The sequence below is a fragment of the Oncorhynchus nerka genome, unplaced genomic scaffold, assembly GCF_034236695.1.
Source record: "Oncorhynchus nerka isolate Pitt River unplaced genomic scaffold, Oner_Uvic_2.0 unplaced_scaffold_934, whole genome shotgun sequence".
NCBI classification, from domain to species: domain Eukaryota; kingdom Metazoa; phylum Chordata; class Actinopteri; order Salmoniformes; family Salmonidae; genus Oncorhynchus; species Oncorhynchus nerka.
In genome coordinates, this window is record NW_027040372.1 from 125,544 (window position 1) to 150,487 (window position 24,944).

General features: G+C 48.3%; 1 protein-coding gene across 2 annotated transcripts; it reads right to left on the bottom strand.

Moving 5' to 3' along the window:
- Positions 1-1,731: 1,731 nt before the first annotated feature.
- Positions 1,732-24,597, bottom strand: LOC115124677 (cleavage stimulation factor, 3' pre-RNA, subunit 1). Of its 2 annotated transcripts, none has more exons than XM_029654110.2 (7): positions 24,490-24,597; positions 23,759-23,956; positions 23,209-23,486; positions 22,573-22,770; positions 21,875-22,056; positions 16,497-16,705; positions 1,732-2,571 (listed from the first exon to the last, which is right to left on the bottom strand). In XM_029654110.2, exons 2-7 carry the CDS (start codon positions 23,925-23,927, stop codon positions 2,312-2,314), a joined length of 1,296 nt encoding a protein of 431 aa, XP_029509970.1. In that variant the 5' UTR covers positions 23,928-23,956; positions 24,490-24,597; the 3' UTR covers positions 1,732-2,311. The 2 variants fall into 2 exon arrangements, with proteins under 2 accessions (XP_029509970.1, XP_064872715.1); XM_065016643.1 differs by having other exon boundaries at positions 24,461-24,536.
- Positions 24,598-24,944: the final 347 nt, after the last annotated feature.

The window sequence follows — 24,944 nt, forward strand, 5'->3', positions numbered from 1 at the left end:
ACTAGCCTAGGAACAGTGGGTTAACTAGCCTAGGAACAGTGGGTTAACTAGCCTAGGAACAGTGGGTTAACTAGCCTAGGAACAGTGGGTTAACTAGCCTAGGAACAGTGGGTTAACTAGCCTAGGAACAGGGGTTAACTAGCCTAGGAACAGTGGGTTAACTAGCCTAGGAACAGTGGGTTAACTAGCCTAGGAACAGTGGGTTAACTAGCCTAGGAACAGTGGGTTAACTAGCCTAGGAACAGTGGGTTAACTAGCCTAGGAACAGTGGGTTAACTGCCTAGGAACAGTGGGTTAACTAGCCTAGGAACAGTGGGTTAACTAGCCTAGGAACAGTGGGTTAACTAGCCTAGGAACAGTGGGTTAACTAGCCTAGGAACAGTGGGTTAACTAGCCTAGGAACAGTGGGTTAACTAGCCTAGGAACAGTGGGTTAACTAGCCTAGGAACAGTGGGTTAACTAGCCTAGGAACAGTGGGTTAACTAGCCTAGGAACAGTGGGTTAACTAGCCTAGGGAACAGTGGGTTAACTAGCCTAGGAACAGTGGGTTAACTAGCCTAGGGCAGTGGGTTAACTAGCCTAGGAACAGTGGGTTAACTAGCCTAGAACAGTGGGTTAACTAGCCTAGGAACAGTGGGTTAACTAGCCTAGGAACAGTGGGTTAACTAGCCTAGGAACAGTGGGTTAACTAGCCTAGGAACAATGGGTTAACTAGCAGTGGGTTAACTAGGAACAATGGGTTAACTAGCCTAGGAACAATGGGTTAACTAGCCTAGGAACAATGGGTTAACTAGCCTAGGAACAATGGGTTAACTAGCCTAGGAACAATGGGTTAACTAGCCTAGGAACAATGGGTTAACTAGCCTAGGAACAATGGGTTAACTGCCTAGGAACAGTGGGTTAACTAGCCTAGGAACAGTGGGTTAACTAGCCTAGGAACAGTTGGTTAACTAGCCTAGGAACAATGGGTTAACTAGCCTAGGAACAGTGGGTTAACTAGCCTAGGAACAGTGGGTTAACTAGCCTAGGAACAGTGGGTTAACTAGCCTAGGAACAGTGGGTTAACTAGCCTAGGAACAGTGGGTTAACTAGCCTAGGAACAGTGGGTTAACTAGCCTAGGAACAGTGGGTTAACTAGCCTAGGAACAGTGGGTTAACTAGCCTAGGAACAGTGGGTTAACTAGCCTAGGAACAGTGGGTTAACTAGCCTAGGAACAATGGGTTAACTAGCCTAGGAACAATGTGTTAACTAGCCTAGGAACAGTGTGTTAACTAGCCTAGGAACAGTGGGTTAACTAGCCTAGGAACAGTGGGTTAACTAGCCTAGGAACAGTGGGTTAACTAGCCTAGGAACAGTGGGTTAACTAGCCTAGGAACAGTGGGTTAACTAGCCTAGGAACAATGGGTTAACTAGCCTAGGAACAATGGGTTAACTAGCCTAGGAACAGTGGGTTAACTGCCTTGTTCAGGGGCAGAACAACAGATTTTTACCTTGTCAGCTCGGGGACCCGATCTTTCGGTTACTAGTCCATTGCTCTAACCACTAGGCTACCTGCCGCGCGATTCTGGGCAAAAATATATTCTAATGTGGCCCTCCATGGAAAAGAATTACCAGGCGTGCTATAGAAGAACGCTGCATATTTCAATACTATAGAACGTTTAACTTTATACTAGAACAAGTCTAAGATTTTCAAGACTAATTTCAAGTCAAAGAACTGACAGGAAAACATATTTTCTTCAATGTTTTATTAAAAATGTCAGAAAGACAAACAAAAAAAGGGGAAAAAAGTGGAAAACCACAAACTCAACTACGGAGTTGTTTTATCAAAAGATTAAAGAAACGTATTAATGAGCATGTTGCTCACGGTCTTCAAAATATCTAGAAGATTAGTTAATGATTACTATTCCCAACAACGCTGTTCATGTAATCAGCCAGCCAATCAGCTGTGTTCTCTACCAACATGGCTACCCACCATGGTGAAACCAGGCCCAGATAGAAACTCACTGGTCAAACACGGCCGCCTGGATGTCATACCTGGGTACTACAGTCATGACAAGCCATTACAGAGTCATCAGAAAGACCCCACTAGCGCCACTGAAATCCAGTCCAAGATGGAGGCAGGGTAGTCAACTCAGACACGGTTTGTTGTAACGTCTGAGGCTGCAGGACCCTGATGCTGTCCAGTGTCAGGTAAGGAGCTGTTTGGCTGTGGAGTCGTCGTCAATGGGGGTTTCCTCAGTGGTGAGGGATTTTGTTTGGGCTCTGTGGTAGTGTGTTGGTACAGAGGGGTCAGAGGTACAACAGAGGGTCTCAGTCGGTGGTAGTACGTCTGTACCAGAAGCGGGCCCTGAAGTCATCACTACAGGTCATGAACCCTGGGTTGGTGGGGGAGTGGACGATACAGCGGACGATGTTGTTGTGACCCAGGGACAGAAGGTTCTTCCTCTCTGCAGATCGGGAGTCCCAGCAGCATAGAGAGATGGTTCTCTCATCAGGCAGCAGAACATAGTCCTCTGTGTGGTTGAACACACCCTGGGTACGATGCATCTGACGACCACTCAGACCAGCACCTGACGGGAGGAAGACGCACACGGATAAGTTAGGGGCAAGAATGATTCCACATCAGAGTAACATTGTCCTGACTCAACCCATCCCAGACCTCCTCTCTCTTTGTCCTGACTCAACCCATCCCAGACCTCCTCTCTCTTTGTCCTGACTCAACCCACCCCAGACCTTCTCTCACTTTGTCCTGACTCAACCCACCCCAGACCTCCTCTCTCGTTGTCCTGACTCAACCCATCCCAGACCTCTCGTTGTCCTGACTCAACCCATCCCAGACATCCTCTCTCTTTGTCCTGACTCAACCCATCCCAGACCTCTCTTTGTCCTGACTCAACCATCACCACCCCAGACCTCCTCTCTCTTTGTCCTGACTCAACCCACCCCCAGACCTCTCTTTGTCCTGACTCAACCCATCCCAGACCTCCTCTCTCTTTGTCCTGACTCAACCCATCCCAGACCTCTTTCTTTGTCCTGACTCAACCCTTCCCAGACCTCCTCTCTCTTTGTCCTGACTCAACCCATCCCAGACCTCCTCTCTCTCTTTGTCCTGACTCAACCCACCCCAGACCTCCTCTCTCTTTGTCCTGACTCAACCCATCCCAGACCTCCTCTCTCTTTGTCCTGACTCAACCCATCACAGACCTCCTCTCTCTTTGTCCTGACTCAACCCACCCCAGACCTTCTCTCACTTTGTCCTGACTCAACCCACCCCCAGACCTCCTCTCTTTGTCCTGACTCAACCCATCCCAGACCTCCTCTCTCTTTGTCCTGACTCAACCCACCCCAGACCTCCTCTCTCTTTGTCCTGACTCAACCCATCCCAGACCTCCTCTCTCTTTGTCCTGACTCAACCCATCCCAGACCTCTCTCTTTGTCCTGACTCAACCATCACCACCCCAGACCTCCTCTCTCTTTGTCCTGACTCAACCCACCCCCAGACCTCTCTTTGTCCTGACTCAACCCATCCCAGACCTCCTCTCTCTTTGTCCTGACTCAACCCACCCCAGACCTCCTCTCTCTTTGTCCTGACTCAACCCATCCCAGACCTCCTCTCTCTTTGTCCTGACTCAACCCATCCCAGACCTCTTTCTTTGTCCTGACTCAACCCTTCCCAGACCTCCTCTCTCTTTGTCCTGACTCAACCCATCCCAGACCTCCTCTCTCTTTGTCCTGACTCAACCCATCCCAGACCTCCTCTCTCTTTGTCCTGACTCAACCCATCACAGACCTCCTCTCTCTTTGTCCTGACTCAACCCACCCCAGACCTTCTCTCACTTTGTCCTGACTCAACCCACCCCAGACCTCCTCTCTCGTTGTCCTGACTCAACCCATCCCAGACCTCTCGTTGTCCTGACTCAACCCATCCCAGACCTCCTCTCTCTTTGTCCTGACTCAACCCATCCCAGACCCCCTCTCCCTTTGTCCTGACTCAACCCACCCCAGACCTCTCTCTTTGTCCTGACTCAACCCACCCCCAGACCTCCTCTCTTTGTCCTGACTCAACCCATCCCAGACCTCCTCTCTCTTTGTCCTGACTCAACCCACCCCAGACCTCCTCTCTCTTTGTCCTGACTCAACCCACCCCCAGACCTCCTCTCTTTGTCCTGACTCAACCCATCCCAGACCTCCTCTCTCTTTGTCCTGACTCAACCCACCCCAGACCTCCTCTCTCTTTGTCCTGACTCAACCCATCCCAGACCTCTCACTTTGTCCTGACTCAACCCATCCCAGACCTCTCTCTTTGTCCTGACTCAACCATCACCACCCCAGACCTCCTCTCTCTTTGTCCTGACTCAACCCACCCCCAGACCTCTCTTTGTCCTGACTCAACCCATCCCAGACCTCCTCTCTCTTTGTCCTGACTCAACCCACCCCAGACCTCCTCTCTCTTTGTCCTGACTCAACCCATCCCAGACCTCTCACTTTGTCCTGACTCAACCCATCCCAGACCTCCTCTCTCTTTGTCCTGACTCAACCCATCCCAGACCTCTTTCTTTGTCCTGACTCAACCCTTCCCAGACCTCCTCTCTCTTTGTCCTGACTCAACCCATCCCAGACCTCCTCTCTCTTTGTCCTGACTCAACCCATCCCAGACCTCCTCTCTCTTTGTCCTGACTCAACCCATCCCAGACCTCTCACTTTGTCCTGACTCAACCCATCCCAGACCTCTCTCTTTGTCCTGACTCAACCATCACCACCCCAGACCTCCTCTCTCTTTGTCCTGACTCAACCCACCCCAGACCTCCTCTCTCTTTGTCCTGACTCAACCCATCCCAGACCTCCTCTTTGTCCTGACTCAACCCATCCCAGACCTCTCTCTTTGTCCTGACTCAACCCATCCCAGACCTCCTCTCTCTTTGTCCTGACTCAACCCATCCCAGACCTCTCTCTTTGTCCTGACTCAACCCACCCCAGACCTCTTTGTCCTGACTCAACCCACCCCAGACCTCCTCTCTCTTTGTCCTGACTCAACTGAACCCACCCCAGACCTCCTCTCTCTTTGTCCTGACTCAACCCATCCCAGACCTCTCTCTTTGTCCTGACTCAACCCACCCCAGACCTCTTTGTCCTGACTCAACCCACCCCAGACCTCCTCTCTCTTTTGTCCTGACTCAACTGAACCCATCCCAGACCTCCTCTCTCTTTGTCCTGACTCAACCCACCCTAGACTTCTCTCTTAGTCCTGACTCAACCCACCCCAGACCTCTCTCTTAGTCCTGACTCAACCCACGCCAGACCTCTCTTTGTCCTGACTCAACCCACCCCAGACCTCCTCTCTTTGTCCGGACTCAACTGAACCCATCCCAGACCTCTCTCTTTGTCCTGACTCAACCCATTCCAGACCTCTCTTTTGTCCTGACTCAACCCACCCCAGACCTCTCTTTGTCCTGACTCAACCCACCCCAGACCCCTCTATTTGTCCTGACTCAACCCATCCCAGACCTCCTCTCTTTTGTCCTGACTCAACCCATCCCAGACCTCCTCTCTCTTTGTCCTGACTCAACCCACCCCAGACCTCTCTTTTGTCCTGACTCAACCCATCCCAGACCTCCTCTCTCTTTGTCCTGACTCAACCCATCCCAGACCTCCTCTCTTTGTTCTAACTCAACCCACCCCAGACCTCTCTTTGTCCTGACTCAACCCACCCCAGACCTCCCTTTGTCCTGACTCAACCCATCCCAGACCTCTCTTTGTCCTGACTCAACCCACCCCAGACCTCTCTTAGTCCTGACTCAACTCACCCCAGACCTCCTCTCTTTTGCCCTGACTCAACCCACCCCAGACCTCCTCTCTCTTTGTCCTGACTCAACCCACCCCAGACCTCCTCTCTCTTTGTCCTGACTCAGCCCATCCCAGACCTCCTCTCTCTTTGTTCTAACTCAACCCACCCCAGACCTCTCTTTGTCCTGACTCAACCCACCCCAGACCTCTCTTTGTCCTGACTCAACCCATCCCAGACCTCCCTTTGTCCTGACTCAACCCATCCCAGACCTCCTCTCCCTTTGTCCTGACTCAACCCATCCCAGACCTCCTCTCTCTTTGTCCTGACTCAACCCACCCCAGACCTCTCTTTGTCCTGACTCAACCCATCCCAGACCTCCCTTTGTCCTGACTCAACCCACCCCAGACCTCTCTCTTTGTCCTGACTCAACTCACCCCAGACCTCCTCTCTCTTTGTCCTGACTCAACCCACCCCAGATCTCCTCTCTCTTTGTCCTGACTCAACCCACCCCAGACCTCCTCTCCCTTTGTCCTGACTCAACCCACCCCCAGACCTCCTCTCTCTTTTTCCTGACTCAACCCATCCCAGACCTCCTCTCTCTTTGTCCTGACTCAACCCACCCCAGACCTCCTCTCTCTTTGTCCTGACTCAACCCACCCCAGACCTCCTCTCTCTTTGTCCTGACTCAAAGAAGCTAAGGCCAGCTTCTTCAGGCAGAAGTTTGCATCCTCTAGCTCCAACTCCAAAAAGTTCTGGGACACTGTGAAGTCCATGGAGAATAAGAGCACCTCCTCCCAGCTGCCCACTGCACTGAGGCTAGGTAACACGGTCTCCACCGATAAATCCACGATTATCGAAAGCTTCAATAAGCACTTCTCAACGGCTGGCCATGCCTTCCGCCTGGCTACTCCAACCTCGGCCAACAGCTCCGCCCCCCCCGCAGCTCCTCGCCCAAGCCTCTCCAGGTTCTCCTTTACCCAAATCCAGATAGCAGATGTTCTGAAAGAGCTGCAAAACCTAGACCCGTACAAATCAGCTGGGCTTGACAATCTGGACCCTCTATTTCTGAAACTATCTGCCGCCATTGTCGCAACCCCTATTACCAGCCTGTTCAACCTCTCTTTCATATCGTCTGAGATCCCCAAGGATTGGAAAGCTGCCGCAGTCATCCCCCTCTTCAAAGGGGGAGACACCTTGGACCCAAACTGCTATAGACCTATATCCATCCTGCCCTGCCTATCTAAGGTCTTCGAAAGCCAAGTCAACAAACAGGTCACTGACCATCTCGAATCCCACCGTACCTTCTCCGCTGTGCAATCTGGTTTCCGAGCCGGTCACGGGTGCACCTCAGCCACGCTCAAGGTACTAAACGATATCATTACCGCCATCGATAAAAGACAGTACTGTGCAGCCGTCTTCATCGACCTCGCCAAGGCTTTCGACTCTGTCAATCACCATATTCTTATCGGCAGACTCAATAGCCTCGGTTTCTCGGATGACTGCCTTGCCTGGTTCACCAATTACTTTGCAGACAGAGTTCAGTGTGTCAAATCGGAGGGCATGCTGTCCGGTCCTCTGGCAGTCTATGGGGGTGCCACAGGGTTCAATTCTCGGGCAGACTCTTTTCTCTGTATATATCAATGATGTTGCTCTTGCTGCGGGCAATTCCCTGATCCACCTCTACGCAGACGACACCATTCTATATACTTTCGGCCCGTCATTGGACACTGTGCTATCTAACCTCCAAACGAGCTTCAATGCCATACAGCACTCCTTCCGTGGCCTCCAACTGCTCTTAAACGCGAGTAAAACCAAATGCATGCTTTTCAACCGATCGCTGCCTGCACCCGCATGCCCGACTAGCATCACCACCCTGGATGGTTCCGACCTTGAATATGTGGACATCTATAAGTACCTAGGTGTCTGGCTAGACTGCAAACTCTCCTTCCAGACTCACATCAAACATCTCCAATCGAAAATCAAATCAAGAGTCGGCTTTCTATTCCGCAACAAAGCCTCCTTCACTCACGCCGCCAAGCTTACCCTAGTAAAACTGACTATCCTACCGATCCTCGATTTCGGCGATGTCATCTACAAAATGGCCTCCAACACTCTACTCAGCAAACTGGATGCAGTCTATCATAGTGCCATCCGTTTTGTCACCAAAGCACCTTATACCACCCACCACTGCGACTTGTATGCTCTAGTCGGCTGGCCCTCGCTACATATTCGTCGCCAGACCCACTGGCTCCAGGTCATCTACAAGTCCATGCTAGGTAAAGCTCCGCCTTATCTCAGTTCACTGGTCACGATGGCAACACCCATCCGTAGCACACGCTCCAGCAGGTGTATCTCACTGATCATCCCTAAAGCCAACACCTCATTTGGCCGCCTTTCGTTCCAGTACTCTGCTGCCTGTGACTGGAACGAACTGCAAAAATCGCTGAAGTTGGAGACTTTTATCTCCCTCACCAACTTCAAACATCAGCTATCCGAGCAGCTAACCGATCGCTGCAGCTGTACATAGTCTATTGGTAAATAGCCCACCCATTTTCACCTACCTCATTCCCATACTGTTTTTATACTGTTTTTTTATTTATTTATTTACTTTTCTGCTCTTTTGCACACCAATATCTCTACCTGTACATGACCATCTGATCATTTATCACCCCAGTGTTAATCTGCAAAATTGTATTATTCGCCTACCTCCTCATGCCTTTTGCACACATTGTATATAGACTGCCCATTTTTTTTTTTTCTACTGTGTTATTGACTTGTTAATTGTTTATTCCATGTGTAACTCTGTGTTGTCTGTTCACACTGCTATGCTTTATCTTGGCCAGGTCGCAGTTGCAAATGAGAACTTGTTCTCAACTAGCCTACCTGGTTAAATAAAGGTTAAATAAAAAAATAAAATAAAAAAGACCTCCTCTCTCTCTTTGTCCTGACTCAACTCAACCCACCCCAGACCTCCTCTCTCTTTGTCCTGACTCAACCCATCCCAGACCTCCTCTCTCTTTGTCCTGACTCAACCCATCCCAGACCTCCTCTCTCTTTGTCCTGACTCAACCCATCCCAGACCCCCTCTCCCTTTGTCCTGACTCAACCCACCCCAGACCTCCTCTCTTTGTCCTGACTCAACCCACCCCCAGACCTCCTCTCTTTGTCCTGACTCAACCCATCCCAGACCTCCTCTCTCTTTGTCCTGACTCAACCCACCCCAGACCTCCTCTCTCTTTGTCCTGACTCAACCCACCCCCAGACCTCCTCTCTTTGTCCTGACTCAACCCATCCCAGACCTCCTCTCTCTTTGTCCTGACTCAACCCATCCCAGACCTCTCACTTTGTCCTGACTCAACCCATCCCAGACCTCTCTCTTTGTCCTGACTCAACCATCACCACCCCAGACCTCCTCTCTCTTTGTCCTGACTCAACCCACCCCCAGACCTCTCTTTGTCCTGACTCAACCCATCCCAGACCTCCTCTCTCTTTGTCCTGACTCAACCCACCCCAGACCTCCTCTCTCTTTGTCCTGACTCAACCCATCCCAGACCTCCTCTCTCTTTGTCCTGACTCAACCCATCCCAGACCTCTTTCTTTGTCCTGACTCAACCCTTCCCAGACCTCCTCTCTCTTTGTCCTGACTCAACCCACCCCAGACCTCCTCTCTCTTTGTCCTGACTCAACCCATCCCAGACCTCCTCTCTCTTTGTCCTGACTCAACCCATCCCAGACCTCTTTCTTTGTCCTGACTCAACCCTTCCCAGACCTCCTCTCTCTTTGTCCTGACTCAACCCATCCCAGACCTCCTCTCTCTTTGTCCTGACTCAACCCATCCCAGACCTCCTCTCTCTTTGTCCTGACTCAACCCACCCCAGACCTTCTCTCACTTTGTCCTGACTCAACCCACCCCAGACCTCCTCTCTCGTTGTCCTGACTCAACCCATCCCAGACCTCTCGTTGTCCTGACTCAACCCATCCCAGACCTCCTCTCTCTTTGTCCTGACTCAACCCATCCCAGACCCCCTCTCCCTTTGTCCTGACTCAACCCACCCCAGACCTCCTCTCTCTTTGTCCTGACTCAACCCACCCCCAGACCTCCTCTCTTTGTCCTGACTCAACCCATCCCAGACCTCCTCTCTCTTTGTCCTGACTCAACCCACCCCAGACCTCCTCTCTCTTTGTCCTGACTCAACCCACCCCAGACCTCCTCTCTCGTTGTCCTGACTCAACCCATCCCAGACCTCTCGTTGTCCTGACTCAACCCATCCCAGACCTCCTCTCTCTTTGTCCTGACTCAACCCATCCCAGACCCCCTCTCCTTTGTCCTGACTCAACCCACCCCAGACCTCCTCTCTCTTTGTCCTGACTCAACCCACCCCCAGACCTCCTCTCTTTGTCCTGACTCAACCCATCCCAGACCTCCTCTCTCTTTGTCCTGACTCAACCCACCCCAGACCTCCTCTCTCTTTGTCCTGACTCAACCCACCCCCAGACCTCTCTTTGTCCTGACTCAACCCATCCCAGACCTCCTCTCTCTTTGTCCTGACTCAACCCACCCCAGACCTCCTCTCTCTTTGTCCTGACTCAACCCATCCCAGACCTCTCACTTTGTCCTGACTCAACCCATCCCAGACCTCCTCTCTCTTTGTCCTGACTCAACCATCACCACCCCAGACCTCCTCTCTCTTTGTCCTGACTCAACCCACCCCCAGACCTCCTCTCTTTGTCCTGACTCAACCCATCCCAGACCTCTTTCTTTGTCCTGACTCAACCCACCCCAGACCTCCTCTCTCTTTGTCCTGACTCAACCCATCCCAGACCTCCTCTCTCTCTTTGTCCTGACTCAACCCACCCCAGACCTCCTCTCTCTTTGTCCTGACTCAACCCATCCCAGACCTCCTCTTTGTCCTGACTCAACCCATCCCAGACCTCCTCTCTCTTTGTCCTGACTCAACCCATCCCAGACCTCTCTCTTTGTCCTGACTCAACCCATCCCAGACCTCTCTCTTTGTCCTGACTCAACCCATCCCAGACCTCTTTGTCCTGACTCAACCCACCCCAGACCTCCTCTCTCTTTGTCCTGACTCAACTGAACCCATCCCAGACCTCCTCTCTCTTTGTCCTGACTCAACCCATCCCAGACCTCTCTTTGTCCTGACTCAACCCACCCCAGACCTCTCTCTTTGTCCTGACTCAACCCATCCCAGACCTCCTCTCTCTTTGTCCTGACTCAACCCATCCCAGACCTCCTCTCTCTTTGTCCTGACTCAACCCACCCCAGACCTCTCTCTTTGTCCTGACTCAACCCATCCCAGACCTCCTCTCTCTTTGTCCTGACTCAACCCATCCCAGACCTCCTCTCTCTTTGTTCTAACTCAACCCACCCCAGACCTCTCTTTGTCCTGACTCAACCCACCCCAGACCTCCCTTTGTCCTGACTCAACCCATCCCAGACCTCCTCTCTTTGTCCTGACTCAACCCACCCCAGACCTCTCTCTTAGTCCTGACTCAACTCACCCCAGACCTCCTCTCTCTTTGCCCTGACTCAACCCACCCCAGACCTCCTCTCTCTTTGTCCTGACTCAGCCCATCCCAGACCTCCTCTCTCTTTGTTCTAACTCAACCCACCCCAGACCTCTCTTTGTCCTGACTCAACCCACCCCAGACCTCTTTGTCCTGACTCAACCCATCCCAGACCTCCCTTTGTCCTGACTCAACCCATCCCAGACCTCTCCCTTTGTCCTGACTCAACCCACCCCAGACCTCTCTTTGTCCTGACTCAACCCATCCCAGACCTCCCTTTGTCCTGACTCAACCCACCCCAGACCTCTCTCTTTGTCCTGACTCAACTCACCCCAGACCTCCTCTCTCTTTGTCCTGACTCAACCCACCCCAGATCTCCTCTCTCTTTGTCCTGACTCAACCCACCCCAGACCTCTCGTTGTCCTGACTCAACCCACCCCAGACCTCTCGTTGTCCTGACTCAACCCACCCCAGACCTCCTCTCCCTTTGTCCTGACTCAACCCACCCCCAGACCTCCTCTCTCTTTTTCCTGACTCAACCCATCCCAGACCTCCTCTCTCTTTGTCCTGACTCAACCCACCCCAGACCTCCTCTCTCTTTGTCCTGACTCAACCCACCCCAGACCTCCTCTCTCTTTGTCCTGACTCAAAGAAGCTAAGGCCAGCTTCTTCAGGCAGAAGTTTGCATCCTCTAGCTCCAAAAAGTTCTGGGACACTGAAGTCCATGGAGAATAAGAGCACCTCCTCCCAGCTGCCCACTGCACTGAGGCTAGGTAACACGGTCTCCACCGATAAATCCACGATTATCGAAAGCTTCAATAAGCACTTCTCAACGGCTGGCCATGCCTTCCGCCTGGCTACTCCAACCTCGGCCAACAGCTCCGCCCCCCCGCAGCTCCTCGCCCAAGCCTCTCCAGGTTCTCCTTTACCCAAATCCAGATAGCAGATGTTCTGAAAGAGCTGCAAAACCTAGACCCGTACAAATCAGCTGGGCTTGACAATCTGGACCCTCTATTTCTGAAACTATCTGCCGCCATTGTCGCAACCCCTATTACCAGCCTGTTCAACCTCTCTTTCATATCGTCTGAGATCCCCAAGGATTGAAAGCTGCCGCAGTCATCCCCTCTTCAAAGGGGGAGACACCTTGGACCCAAACTGCTATAGACCTATATCCATCCTGCCCTGCCTATCTAAGGTCTTCGAAAGCCAAGTCAACAAACAGGTCACTGACCATCTCGAATCCCACCGTACCTTCTCCCCTGTGCAATCTGGTTTCCGAGCCGGTCACGGGTGCACCTCAGCCACGCTCAAGGTACTAAACGATATCATTACCGCCATCGATAAAAGACAGTACTGTGCAGCCGTCTTCATCGACCTCGCCAAGGCTTTCGACTCTGTCAATCACCATATTCTTATCGGCAGACTCAATAGCCTCGGTTTCTCGGATGACTGCCTTGCCTGGTTCACCAATTACTTTGCAGACAGAGTTCAGTGTGTCAAATCGGAGGGCATGCTGTCCGGTCCTCTGGCAGTCTATGGGGGTGCCACAGGGTTCAATTCTCGGGCCGACTCTTTTCTCTGTATATATCAATGATGTTGCTCTTGCTGCGGGCAATTCCCTGATCCACCTCTACGCAGACGACACCATTCTATATACTTTCGCCCGTCATTGGACACTGTGCTATCTAACCTCCAAACGAGCTTCAATGCCATACAGCACTCCTTCCGTGGCCTCCAACTGCTCTTAAACGCGAGTAAAACCAAATGCATGCTTTTCAACCGATCGCTGCCTGCACCCGCATGCCCGACTAGCATCACCACCCTGGATGGTTCCGACCTTGAATATGTGGACATCTATAAGTACCTAGGTGTCTGGCTAGACTGCAAACTCTCCTTCCAGACTCACATCAAACATCTCCAATCGAAAATCAAATCAAGAGTCGGCTTTCTATTCCGCAACAAAGCCTCCTTCACTCACGCCGCCAAGCTTACCCTAGTAAAACTGACTATCCTACCGATCCTCGATTTCGGCGATGTCATCTACAAAATGGCCTCCAACACTCTACTCAGCAAACTGGATGCAGTCTATCATAGTGCCATCCGTTTTGTCACCAAAGCACCTTATACCACCCACCACTGCGACTTGTATGCTCTAGTCGGCTGGCCCTCGCTACATATTCGTCGCCAGACCCACTGGCTCCAGGTCATCTACAAGTCCATGCTAGGTAAAGCTCCGCCTTATCTCAGTTCACTGGTCACGATGGCAACACCCATCCGTAGCACACGCTCCAGCAGGTGTATCTCACTGATCATCCCTAAAGCCAACACCTCATTTGGCCGCCTTTCGTTCCAGTACTCTGCTGCCTGTGACTGGAACGAACTGCAAAAATCGCTGAAGTTGGAGACTTTTATCTCCCTCACCAACTTCAAACATCAGCTATCCGAGCAGCTAACCGATCGCTGCAGCTGTACATAGTCTATTGGTAAATAGCCCACCCATTTTCACCTACCTCATTCCCATACTGTTTTTATACTGTTTTTTTTATTTATTTATTTACTTTTCTGCTCTTTTGCACACCAATATCTCTACCTGTACATGACCATCTGATCATTTATCACCCCAGTGTTAATCTGCAAAATTGTATTATTCGCCTACCTCCTCATGCCTTTTGCACACATTGTATATAGACTGCCCATTTTTTTTTCTACTGTGTTATTGACTTGTTAATTGTTTATTCCATGTGTAACTCTGTGTTGTCTGTTCACACTGCTATGCTTTATCTTGGCCAGGTCGCAGTTGCAAATGAGAACTTGTTCTCAACTAGCCTACCTGGTTAAATAAAGGTTAAATAAAAAATAAAATAAAAAGACCTCCTCTCTCTCTTTGTCCTGACTCAACTCAACCCACCCCAGACCTCCTCTCTCTTTGTCCTGACTCAACCCATCCCAGACCTCCTCTCTCTTTGTCCTGACTCAACCCATCCCAGACCTCCTCTCTCTTTGTCCTGACTCAACCCATCCCAGACCCCCTCTCCCTTTGTCCTGACTCAACCCACCCCAGACCTCCTCTCTTTGTCCTGACTCAACCCACCCCCAGACCTCCTCTCTTTGTCCTGACTCAACCCATCCCAGACCTCCTCTCTCTTTGTCCTGACTCAACCCACCCCAGACCTCCTCTCTCTTTGTCCTGACTCAACCCATCCCAGACCTCCTCTCTCTTTGTCCTGACTCAACCCATCCCAGACCTCCTCTCTCTTTGTCCTGACTCAACCCACCCCAGACCTCCTCTCTCTTTGTCCTGACTCAACCCACCCCAGACCTCCTCTCTCTTTGTCCTAACTCAACCAACACCACCCCAGATAAATAAATAATGAAATATGTTCAATTTGGTTTAAATAAAACAAACAGTGTTGGAGAAGAAAGTAATATGTGCCTGGTAAAAAAAAGCTAACGTTTAAGTTCCTTGCTCAGAACATGAGAACATGTGAAAGTTGGTGGTTCCTTTTAACATGAGACTTCAATATTCCAAGGTAAGAGGTTTTAGGTTGAAGTTAATATAGTATTTACAGGACTATTTCCCTCTATACTATTTGTATTTCATTAACCTTTGACTATTGGATGTTCTTATAGGCACTATAGTATTGCCAGTGTAACAGTATAGCTTCCGTCCCCCTCCTCGCTCCTACCTGGGCTCGAACCAGGAACACATCGACAACAGCCACACTCGAAGCATCGTTACCCATCGCTTCACAAAAGCCGCGGCCCTTGCAGCGCAAGGGGAATAACTACTCCAAATCTAAAAGTGAGTGACGTTTGAAACAGTATTAGCGCACACCCAGCTAACTAGCTAGCCATTTCACATTGGTTACACCAGCCATTAGGCTGATAGACTTGAAGTCATAAACAGCGCTGTGCTTGTGAAGAGCTGCTGGCAAAACGCACGAAAGTGCTGTTTGAATGAATGATTACGGGCCTGCTGCTGCTCAGTCAGACTGCTCTATCAAATCAGACTTAATAACACACAGAAATACGAGCCTTTGGTCATTAATATGATTGAATCTGGAAACTATCATTTCGAAAACAAAACGTTTATTATTTCAGTGAAATACGGAACCGTTCGGTATTTTATCTAACGGATGGCATCCATAAGTCTAAATATTCCCGTGACATTGCACAACCAATGTACATCATATTTACGTGAAATTCTGGCAAATTAGTTTGCAATAAGCCAGGCAGCCCAAACTGTTGCATATACACTGACTCTGCGTGCAATGAACACAAGAGAAATGACAATTTCACCTGGTTGATATTGCCTGCTAAACTGGATTGGTAGTAACTAGTGATTATGATTGATTGTCTTTTATAAGATAAGTTTAATGCTAGCTAGCAATTTACCTTAGCTTCTACTACATTCGCGTAACAGGCAGGCTACTCGTGGAGTGCAATGGTTAGAGCGTTGGACTAGTTAACTGTGCGGTTGCAAGACTGGAACCCCTGAGCTGACAAGGTAAAAATCTGTCGTTCTGCCCCTGAACAAGGCAGTTAACCCACCGTTTCTAGGCAGTCATTGAAAATAAGAATTTGTTCTTAACTGATTTAACTTGCCTCGTTAAATAACAGATACAAATAAATATATATATATTTTTTTTAAACAGAAATCGGTGCCCAAAAATACCGATTGTTATGAAAACTTGAAATCGGCCATACCGATTAATCAGTCGACACCACCCCAGAACACCTCAGCCCCTCTCCCTGTCTATTCCCCAATAACACACTCATCTTAGGGGGAGATAGGAAAGGGTTTAAGGGGGGTTAAGGCTAGTGTCTGGGGGGTTAAGGCTAGTGTCTGGGGGGGGTTAAGGCTAGTGTCTGGGGGGGGGGTTAAGGCTAATGTCTGGGGGTTAAGGCTAGTGTCTGGGGGGGTTAAGGCTAGTGTCTGGGGGGGTTAAGGCTAGTGTCTGGGGGGATTAAGGCTAGTGTCTGGGGGTGGGAGGTTAAGGCTAGTGTCTGGGGGGGGGATTAAGGCTAGTGTCTGGGGGGGTTAAGGCTAGTGTCTGGGGGGGATTAAGGCTAGTGTCTGGGGTGGGAGGTTAAGGCTAGTGTCTGGGGGGGGGTTAAGGCTAGTGTCTGGGGGGGGGGGGTTAAGGCAAGTGTCTGTGGTAAGGGGTTCGGGTAAGAGGTTACCTGTGTATTTGACCAGGGGGCGCCCGGTGGAGATCTCCCACAGTTTGGCGACAGAGTCTTTCCCGGTGGAGAGGACGTACTTGGAGTTCTTCGAGAAGACAGCGGAGCAGACCTCCGCCCCATCATGGGCCTTATCAAACGTCATCACACAGCGGTTAGACACGCCGTCCCACAGCTTGATACTGCCGTCCTTACTGCACGTCACATAGCTGGAGACACAGAATGAGCAGAGGGTTAAGGTCATGGGTCAGGGACTGAGCCAGTCTAGTGAACCCACCTGTTGACACTGTCAGGGTTAAGGTCATGGGTCAGGGACTGAGCCAGTCTAGTGAACCCACCTGTTGACACTGTCAGGGTTAAGGTCATGTGTTGGGGACCTAAGGGCTGTGGCAGTTATATTCTGTCAGGGTTAAGGTCATGTGTTGGGGACCTAAGGGCTGTGGCAGATATATTCTGTCAGGGTTAAGGTCATGTGTTGGGGACCTAAGGGCTGTGGCAGATATATTCTGTCAGGGTTAAGGTCATGTGTTGGGGACCTAAGGGCTGTGGCAGATATATTCTGTCAGGGTTAAGGTCATGTGTTGGGGACCTAAGGGCTGTGACAGATATATTCTGTCAGGGTTAAGGTCATGTGTTAGGGACCTAAGGGCTGTGGCAGATATATTCTGTTAGGGTTAAGGTCATGTGTTGGGGACCTAAGGGCTGTGGCAGATATATTCTGTCAGGGTTAAGGTCATGTGTTGGGGACCTAAGGGCTGTGGCAGATATATTCTGTCAGGGTTAAGGTCATGTGTTGGGGACCTAAGGGCTGTGGCAGATATATTCTGTCAGCTGGTTATTGTCAAGCAGAAGACTGCCAGACCTAAGGGCTGTGGCAGATATATTCTGTCAGGGTTAAGGTCATGTGTTGGGGACCTAAGGGCTGTGGCAGATATATTCTGTCAGGGTTAAGGTCATGTGTTGGGGACCTAAGGGCTGTGGCAGATATATTCTGTCAGCTGGTTATTGTCAAGCAGAAGACTGCCAGACCTAAGGGCTGTGGCAGATATATTCTGTCAGGGTTAAGGTCATGTGTTGGGGACCTAAGGGCTGTGGCAGATATATTCTGTCAGGGTTAAGGTCATGTGTTGGGGACCTAAGGGCTGTGGCAGATATATTCTGTCAGCTGGTTATTGTCAAGCAGAAGACTGCCAGAAGAAGAACAGAATATGAGTTGGCCTGCTATGTTATCTGGCTATAGACTGTAGACTTGTTCATTTATCAGACTAGATACTGTATGTTATCTGGCTATAGACTGTAGGCTTGTTCCTTTATCAGACTAGATACTGTATGTTATCTGGCTATAGACTGTAGACTTGTTCCTTTATCAGACTAGATACTGTATGTTATCTGGCTATAGACTGTAGACTTGTTCCTTTATCAGACTAGATACTGTATGTTATCTGGCTATAGACTGTAGGATTGTTCATTTATCAGACTAGATACTGTATGTTATCTGGCTATAGACTGTAGGCTTGTTCATTTATCAGACTAGATACTGTATGTTATCAGACTAGATACTGTATGTTATCTGGCTGTAGACTTGTTCATTTATTAGACTAGATACTGTATGTTATCTGGCTATAGACTGTAGACTTGTTCATTTATCAGACTAGATACTGTATGTTATCTGGCTATAGACTGTAGGCTTGTTCATTTATCAGACTAGATACTGTATGTTATCTGGCTATAGACTGTAGACTTGTTCATTTATCAGACTAGATACTGTATGTTATCTGACTATAGACTGTATGTTATCTGACTATAGACTGTAGGCTTGTTCATTTATCAGACTAGATACTGTATGTTATCAGACTAGATACTGTATGTTATCAGACTAGATACTGTATGTTATCTGGCTGTAGACCTGTTCATTTATCAGACTAGATACTGTATGTTATCTGGCTATAGACTGTAGACTAGTTCATTTATCAGACTAGATACTGTATGTTATCTGGCTGTAGACCTGTTCATTTATCAGACTAGATACTGTATGTTATCTGACTATAGACTGTAGACTAGTTCATTTATCAGACTAGATACTGTATGTTATCTGGCTATAGACTGTAAACTTGTTCATTTATCAGACTAGATACTGTATGTTATCTGACTATAGACCTGTTCATTTATCAGACTAGATACTGTATGTTATCTGGCTGTAGACTTGTTCATTTAGCAGACAAGATATTGACATAATTTTATAGAATGAGAAAATTAAACTTAGCTGAATAAAAGAGGATATTTTTCCCCATTCCCGGGGCGAGTACTTATATGAAGTGGCTACGTTGAGCATAAAAGTGATGATTTGAAACTGGTCCTAAATGCTAGATTTAGACTTACATGGTAACTTTAGTTGTGAATAATACAAACCTTAGAAATCAAAAGATACACTACATGACCACAAGTATGTAGACTAGAGGTCGACTGATTATGATTTTTCAACGCCGATACCGATTTAAATCGGCCGATTTTATTTATTTATTTGTAATAATGACAATTACAACAATACTGAAAGAACACTTATTTTAACTTAATATAATACATCAATAAAATCTATTTAGCCTCAAATAAATAATGAAACATGTTCAATTTGGTTTAAATAATGCAAAAACAAAGTGTTGGAGAAGAAAGTAAAAGTGCAATATGTGCCATGTAAGAAAGCTAACGTTTCAGTTCCTTGCTCAGAACATGAGAACATATGAAAGCTGGTTGTTCCTTTTAACATGAGTCTTCAATATTCCCAGTTAAGAAGTTTTAAGTTGTAGTTATTATAGGAATTATAGGACTCTTTCCCTCTATACCATTTGTATTTCATTAACCTTTGACTATTGGATGTTCATATAGGCACTTTAGTATTGCCAGTGTAACAGTATAGTTTCCGTCCCTCTCCTCGCTCCTCCCTGGGCTCGAACCAGCAACAACGACAATTAGCGCGCGCTAACATGTTAGCCATTTCACTTCGGTCACACGAGCCTCATCTCGGGAGTTGATAGGTTTGAAGTCTTCTAATTAAATTACATTTTCACAGAACCGCTTGTTGCAATTTGGATGAGGCTCTGTTGTTCAGATATCGGTAAGTAAACTGGAGGCAGGGCATGAAAGGGATAACAAATCCAGTTGTTTGTATCATCCGTTGTGGGGAAGTACCTGCGTAATTGCGCACCCAATTCACTCAGGTGCTTCACTATATCACATGACATTGTCCGTAAATTGAGTTAATTTGCACACAAAAAAATCATACAATGATGGAAAGACCTGTGTGTTGTCCTTGTTAATGCAGACAGAAGGGCGCCAACTTCTTAATCATAGCCTCAATTTTGTTCCGCACATTGAATATAGTTGCAGAGAGTCCCTGTAATCCTAGATTCAGATCATTCAGGGGAGAACAAACATCACCCAGATAGGCCAGTTGTGTGAAACTTGTCATCATGCAAGAGGTCAGACAAGTGAAAATTATGGTCAGTTAAGAAAACTTTAAGCTCGTCTCTCAATTCAAAAAGACGTGCCAATACTTTTCCCCTTGATAACCAGCGCACTTCTGTATGTTGTAAAAGCGTTACATGGTCGCTGCCCTTATCATTGCATAACGCAGAAAATACACGAGAGTTCAGGGGCCTTGCTTTAACAAAGTTAACCATTTTCACTGTAGTGTCCAAAACATCTTTCAAGCTGTCAGGCATTTCCTTGGCAGCAAGAGCCTCTCGGTGGATGCTGCAGTGTACCCAAGAGCCTCTAGGTGGATGCTGTAGTGTACCCAAGAGCCTCTCGGTGGATGCTGCAGTGTACCCAAGAACCTCTAGGTGGATGCTGCAGTGTACCCAAGAACCTCTAGGTGGATGCTGTAGTGTACCCAAGAGCCTCTAGGGGGATGCTGCAGTGTACCCAAGAGCCTCTAGGGGATGCTGCAGTGTACCCAAGAGCCTCTAGGGGGATGCTGCAGTGTACCCAAGAGCCTCTAGGGGAATGCTGCAGTGTACCCAAGAGCCTCTAGGGGGATGCTGCAGTGTACCCAAGAGCCTCTAGGTGGATACTGCAGTGTACCCAAGAGCCTCTAGGTGGATACTGCAGTGTACCCAAGAGCCTCTAGGTGGATGCTGCAGTGTACCCAAGAGCCTCTTGGTGGATGCTGCAGTGACCCAAGAGCCTCTCGGTGGATGCTGCAGTGTACCCAAGAGCCTCTAGGTGGATGCTGCAGTGTACCCAAGAGCCTCTCGGTGGATGCCGCAGTGACCCAAGTGGAATCGGGAGCAACTGCTTGCACGCACGTTACCACTCCACTAGGTCTTCCTGTCATGGCTTTTGCGCCAGATACCAACACATCTTGACCACCAAAGTCCATTTGATGTCAAAGCTGTCCAATACTTCATTATTATTATTTTTTTTATATCCTTGCTTGTTGTCCTGGTGTCCAGAAGAGGATGTCTTCCTTAATTGACTCCCCATAAACGTAACAGACATATACCAGGAGCTGTACCAGGCCCGCCAGGTCTGTTGACTCATCCAGCTGTAATGCATATAATTCACTGGCTTGTATGCGAAGCAGTAATTGTTTCAAACATCTCCTGCCATGTCATGAAAGTGTTGTTTGATGAAGACATAGTCTGTATAGTTTATTTGGGCCTTTTCCCCCAGCATTGTCCCAGCATTATCCTCAGCAGCAGGAAGAATGAAGTCCTCCACAATAGTATGGGTCTTGCCTGTCCTAGCCACTCGGTAGCTCACCATATAAGATGCTTCTCACCCCTTCTTATTAATGGTATCTGTTGCTTTTATACATGTCTTACTACTCGAAAATCATACTTATTCACATTCGAAAAACTCCAGTGGCTTGTTTTTCAAGTTGTCATGTTTCGTTTCTAAATGTCTGTGCAAGAGTAACGGTTAATGTGATTGGATGAGTAACGGTTAATGTGATTGGATGAGTAACGGTTAATGTGATTGGATGAGTAACGGTTAATGTGATTGGATGAGTAACGGTTAATGTGATTGGATGAGTAACGGTTAATGTGATTGGATGAGTAACGGTTAATGTGATTGGATGAGTAACGGTTAATGTGATTGGATGTTAATTATTTAACTAGGTTACCTGTTTTTGACATTGTGTTGTTGAACACTAGATGGTTTAACTGTATTTTTGGCAGTGAAACGAAGTTACTCAGGCGAGAAAAAAACCTCACCCAGATGTATAGCCCCGTTGGGAAATATCAATGGACTTTTTGAACACGAAGAAAAATAAATAAAAAAATAAAAAAGTGAATCACATTTTTATTTGGCGTACCCAACAGCATTGCACCCAGTTTGGGAATACCTGATCTAGAGGGTTAGAGGTCAGGGGTTACCTGTTAGCATTAGGGTTGTAGTTGACTCCACTGATGGTGTCAGTATGCTGGTCTAGAGGGTTGCAGGAGACGAAGCATTGGAAGGTGTTAACGTCGTAGAGGCGGAGGGTCGGGTGCTGTGTCCCCACCAACAGGAAGTCACCTGACGGGTGGAAGGAGATGGCACGCAGCATCTCTGCTTCCTGTGGGGAGCAGACACAGAGACACACTACTGTTAGTATATCTAATCCAGGGTTGCTAACTGCTGGGCTCAAAAGGTGACAATTACATTATTTTCAGAGCAGTTGTCACAATACCAACATTTTACTAACTATGTGATAAAAAAGCCAATTCTCACCAAGTAGTAATATGATACAACAGGTTTGCCCCGCCAGGCCAGCACGCATGTTCCCGTTTTCTATAGGTTCTGTCCAAACCCCTGATATCTCTACTCAACACAACTTCCTGTTTTCTAATGGTTCTGCACCCCCCCCCCCCAATCGACATCTACACCCCCCCAGCTCCCATCACTGTCTACACAAACAGACAATCCGAGAGGAGAACGTTGTTACCTGTACCCGTCTAAAGGCCCCGCCTCTGTTGCTACCCGTCTAAAGGCCCCGCCTCTGTTGCTACCCGTCTAAAGGCCCCGCCTCTGTTGCTACCCGTCTAAAGGCCCCGCCTCTGTTGCTACCCGTCTAAAGGCCCCGCCTCGTTACCTGTACATGTTTGAAGGCTCTCTTGGCAGAGGGCTTGGAGTAGTCAAACAGTTTGAGGGTGTAGTCACGTGACCCAGACGCCAGGATCTGTTCCGTGGGGTGGAATGCCAGACACGTGACCTCATCCACGTGGTCGTACAGTGTTCTGATCACAGGGTGGTTCTCCATGTTCTGCTGGGCTGTCTCATTCATCATCACCTAGAACACACAGGAACATTAATGTTCTGATCACCTAGGTCTTATTACAGCACACCGTTCTTATTAGACAAATACGGGTAGGTCTCTATCATAGTGTTGCATGGTATACCAAAACTTCTATACCCTCCTGCGATACAAAAAACAAAGTTTCGGTGCTAGAATTTGTTACATTCAGTCTGTCAAATGTCTCGAGAGGCTCAAGTCTGTCTATCAGAGCAGCCCCTTTATAAAAGGAAGCGCAGAGCCTGCTCCACTTCCTCATTCATCATCATCTGTCTGGCTGCATTATCTCCCCACTCATGTTTCACACAAGTTAACCTACTTGAATAATGCAACATGGCAGGTAAATATGTTCAAACTGTTTGCAAAACAATGTCCATACAGGCTACAACACTTTACAATTCAAGACCATACCACTATGTCAGCCCCCTGTCTCACCTCTATGGGCATGGCACTCTTGGCCAGCATACGTTCTGTGTCCAAGACTTTGATGGAGGCGTCTGCGGAGCCCGTAGCAATGAGCTGCCCGTCCCGGCTGTAGGTGGCCACGCGACAGGGACCCTTATGAGACGTCACGTAACAAGTCTCGTACTCAGACGCCTCGGGGGACATGGACTGGACATCAGCGTCAAACTCCAGGTCGATGCCAACGCCTGGTGCCACTGTGTCAGACCGCCCGATGGCATACTGCACCGCACTGTCATCATTCTCCATGCCTGGAGAGAGGAGGTTGGATGGAGAGATACAGTTTTACAATCTTGTGCACCACAGTCATCATTCTCCTTGCCTGGGGGTGAATGGAGCAATACAGTTGATTAAAACAGTGACACAACACTACAGCCATTTAGCTAGCAAACTACACTGTCACCATTCGCTATGTCTTGGGAGGACGGGATGGATGAATCAGTGGAGCAGTATAGTTCCAAAACAACCACACTGCAGACATGTAGTTAGTATTCTCCTACGAGCTAGTCCACTACCCACTTACCTATCTTGGCCAGCTGCATGAGGTTCTCAGAGGGCGACACGACGCTCTGTGGCTTCACCTCCGTGATGAGGTTGTTGGCGATGTTGGTGTAACCGTCATACAGCAACTGGCTGATGATCAGCCGGTACAGGTGCTGTCGGTCCCGCAGCGTCGGTTTGGGACGGTACATCTCCGCTCAGGCTTCTTCAACGAACTTGGCTGAAATCGATCAAAACATGGTCATCATTATTTGCTACAAATCAAAAACGTTTTTATTATGGACTTTTAACTTCTATAACTTCAAATAGCTAGCAAAGAAAGCTTAACTATCATGCGAATACTATGGAAGCCCACTGGCTGGTTAAGTAACTAACGTTAGCATACCAACGGGACATACAATGCAAGATAGCTGCTGTAGCTAGCTACGACAAAAGCCATTCGTAACATTCACATTACAAACATAAATCGTAGACCGTACAAACTGTTAACAAGCACCTTATGTTTGCAATAATAACCAACCGAGTTTAGGGAAGTAAAATCAAATAACGTTAAATGAAAATGCATTGATTGAACTTATCTACTGCTAGCTAGCTAGCCCAACATTGTGCAAGCAACGACTGCACCAAACGGGTTAAAAACTTGGTTTAATTGGTTGCGATCATGTATAACACAACAATAATATCAAGAAAATGTATCAAACTTAAAGAAACGTTAGCTACATACATAAAACCTTTCAAATGTTGCAAAAATACCTTTGCCTTGGTTCAAGGGACGCTTGGGGTTACAAAAGCATGCGCTGCGTAACTGCGTCACTTGCATCACGTATCACATCTTTGCGTCGGTACGTAACGGGGCGTGGGTTTTGACCATAGAAATTACAATGAATAGAACGTATTAGAAGCTCTTACCCTGGCTGGTAAACAAACGGGTACACTCAAAATGGCTGCCTGGTAATGTGTTGTAATCATTTCCATGGTATGGTTTGGAATGTTCTATCAACTGATATTGGATTTACCTGGTAATGTAGAATGTTCATTCAAAGGATGCTAACTGATGGCTCATGCAATGACATTTTTGTTTTATTTAATATAAATTGTGTTAACTCAACAAATCACACAGCACAGGTTGAAGGGTGCATTTCCTGCTTTTACTTTCTGGCATGGGTACACTCAAAATGGCTGCCAGTCCACCCATTATGCCATCACTG

What these genes read in the sequence shown, in the direction of transcription:
- LOC115124677 (XM_029654110.2), bottom strand. Translation starts at nt 23,927, where the DNA reads ATGTACCGTCCCAAACCGACGCTGCGGGACCGACAGCACCTGTACCGG. An exon ending in CATGCAGCTGGCCAAGATAG is followed by an intron (nt 23,487 to 23,758) that starts GTAAGTGGGTAG and finishes TCCTCTCTCCAG; the next exon opens with GCATGGAGAATGATGACAGT. An exon ending in TACAACCCTAATGCTAACAG is followed by an intron (nt 16,706 to 21,874) that starts GTAACCCCTGAC and finishes CTGTGTCTCCAG; the next exon opens with CTATGTGACGTGCAGTAAGG.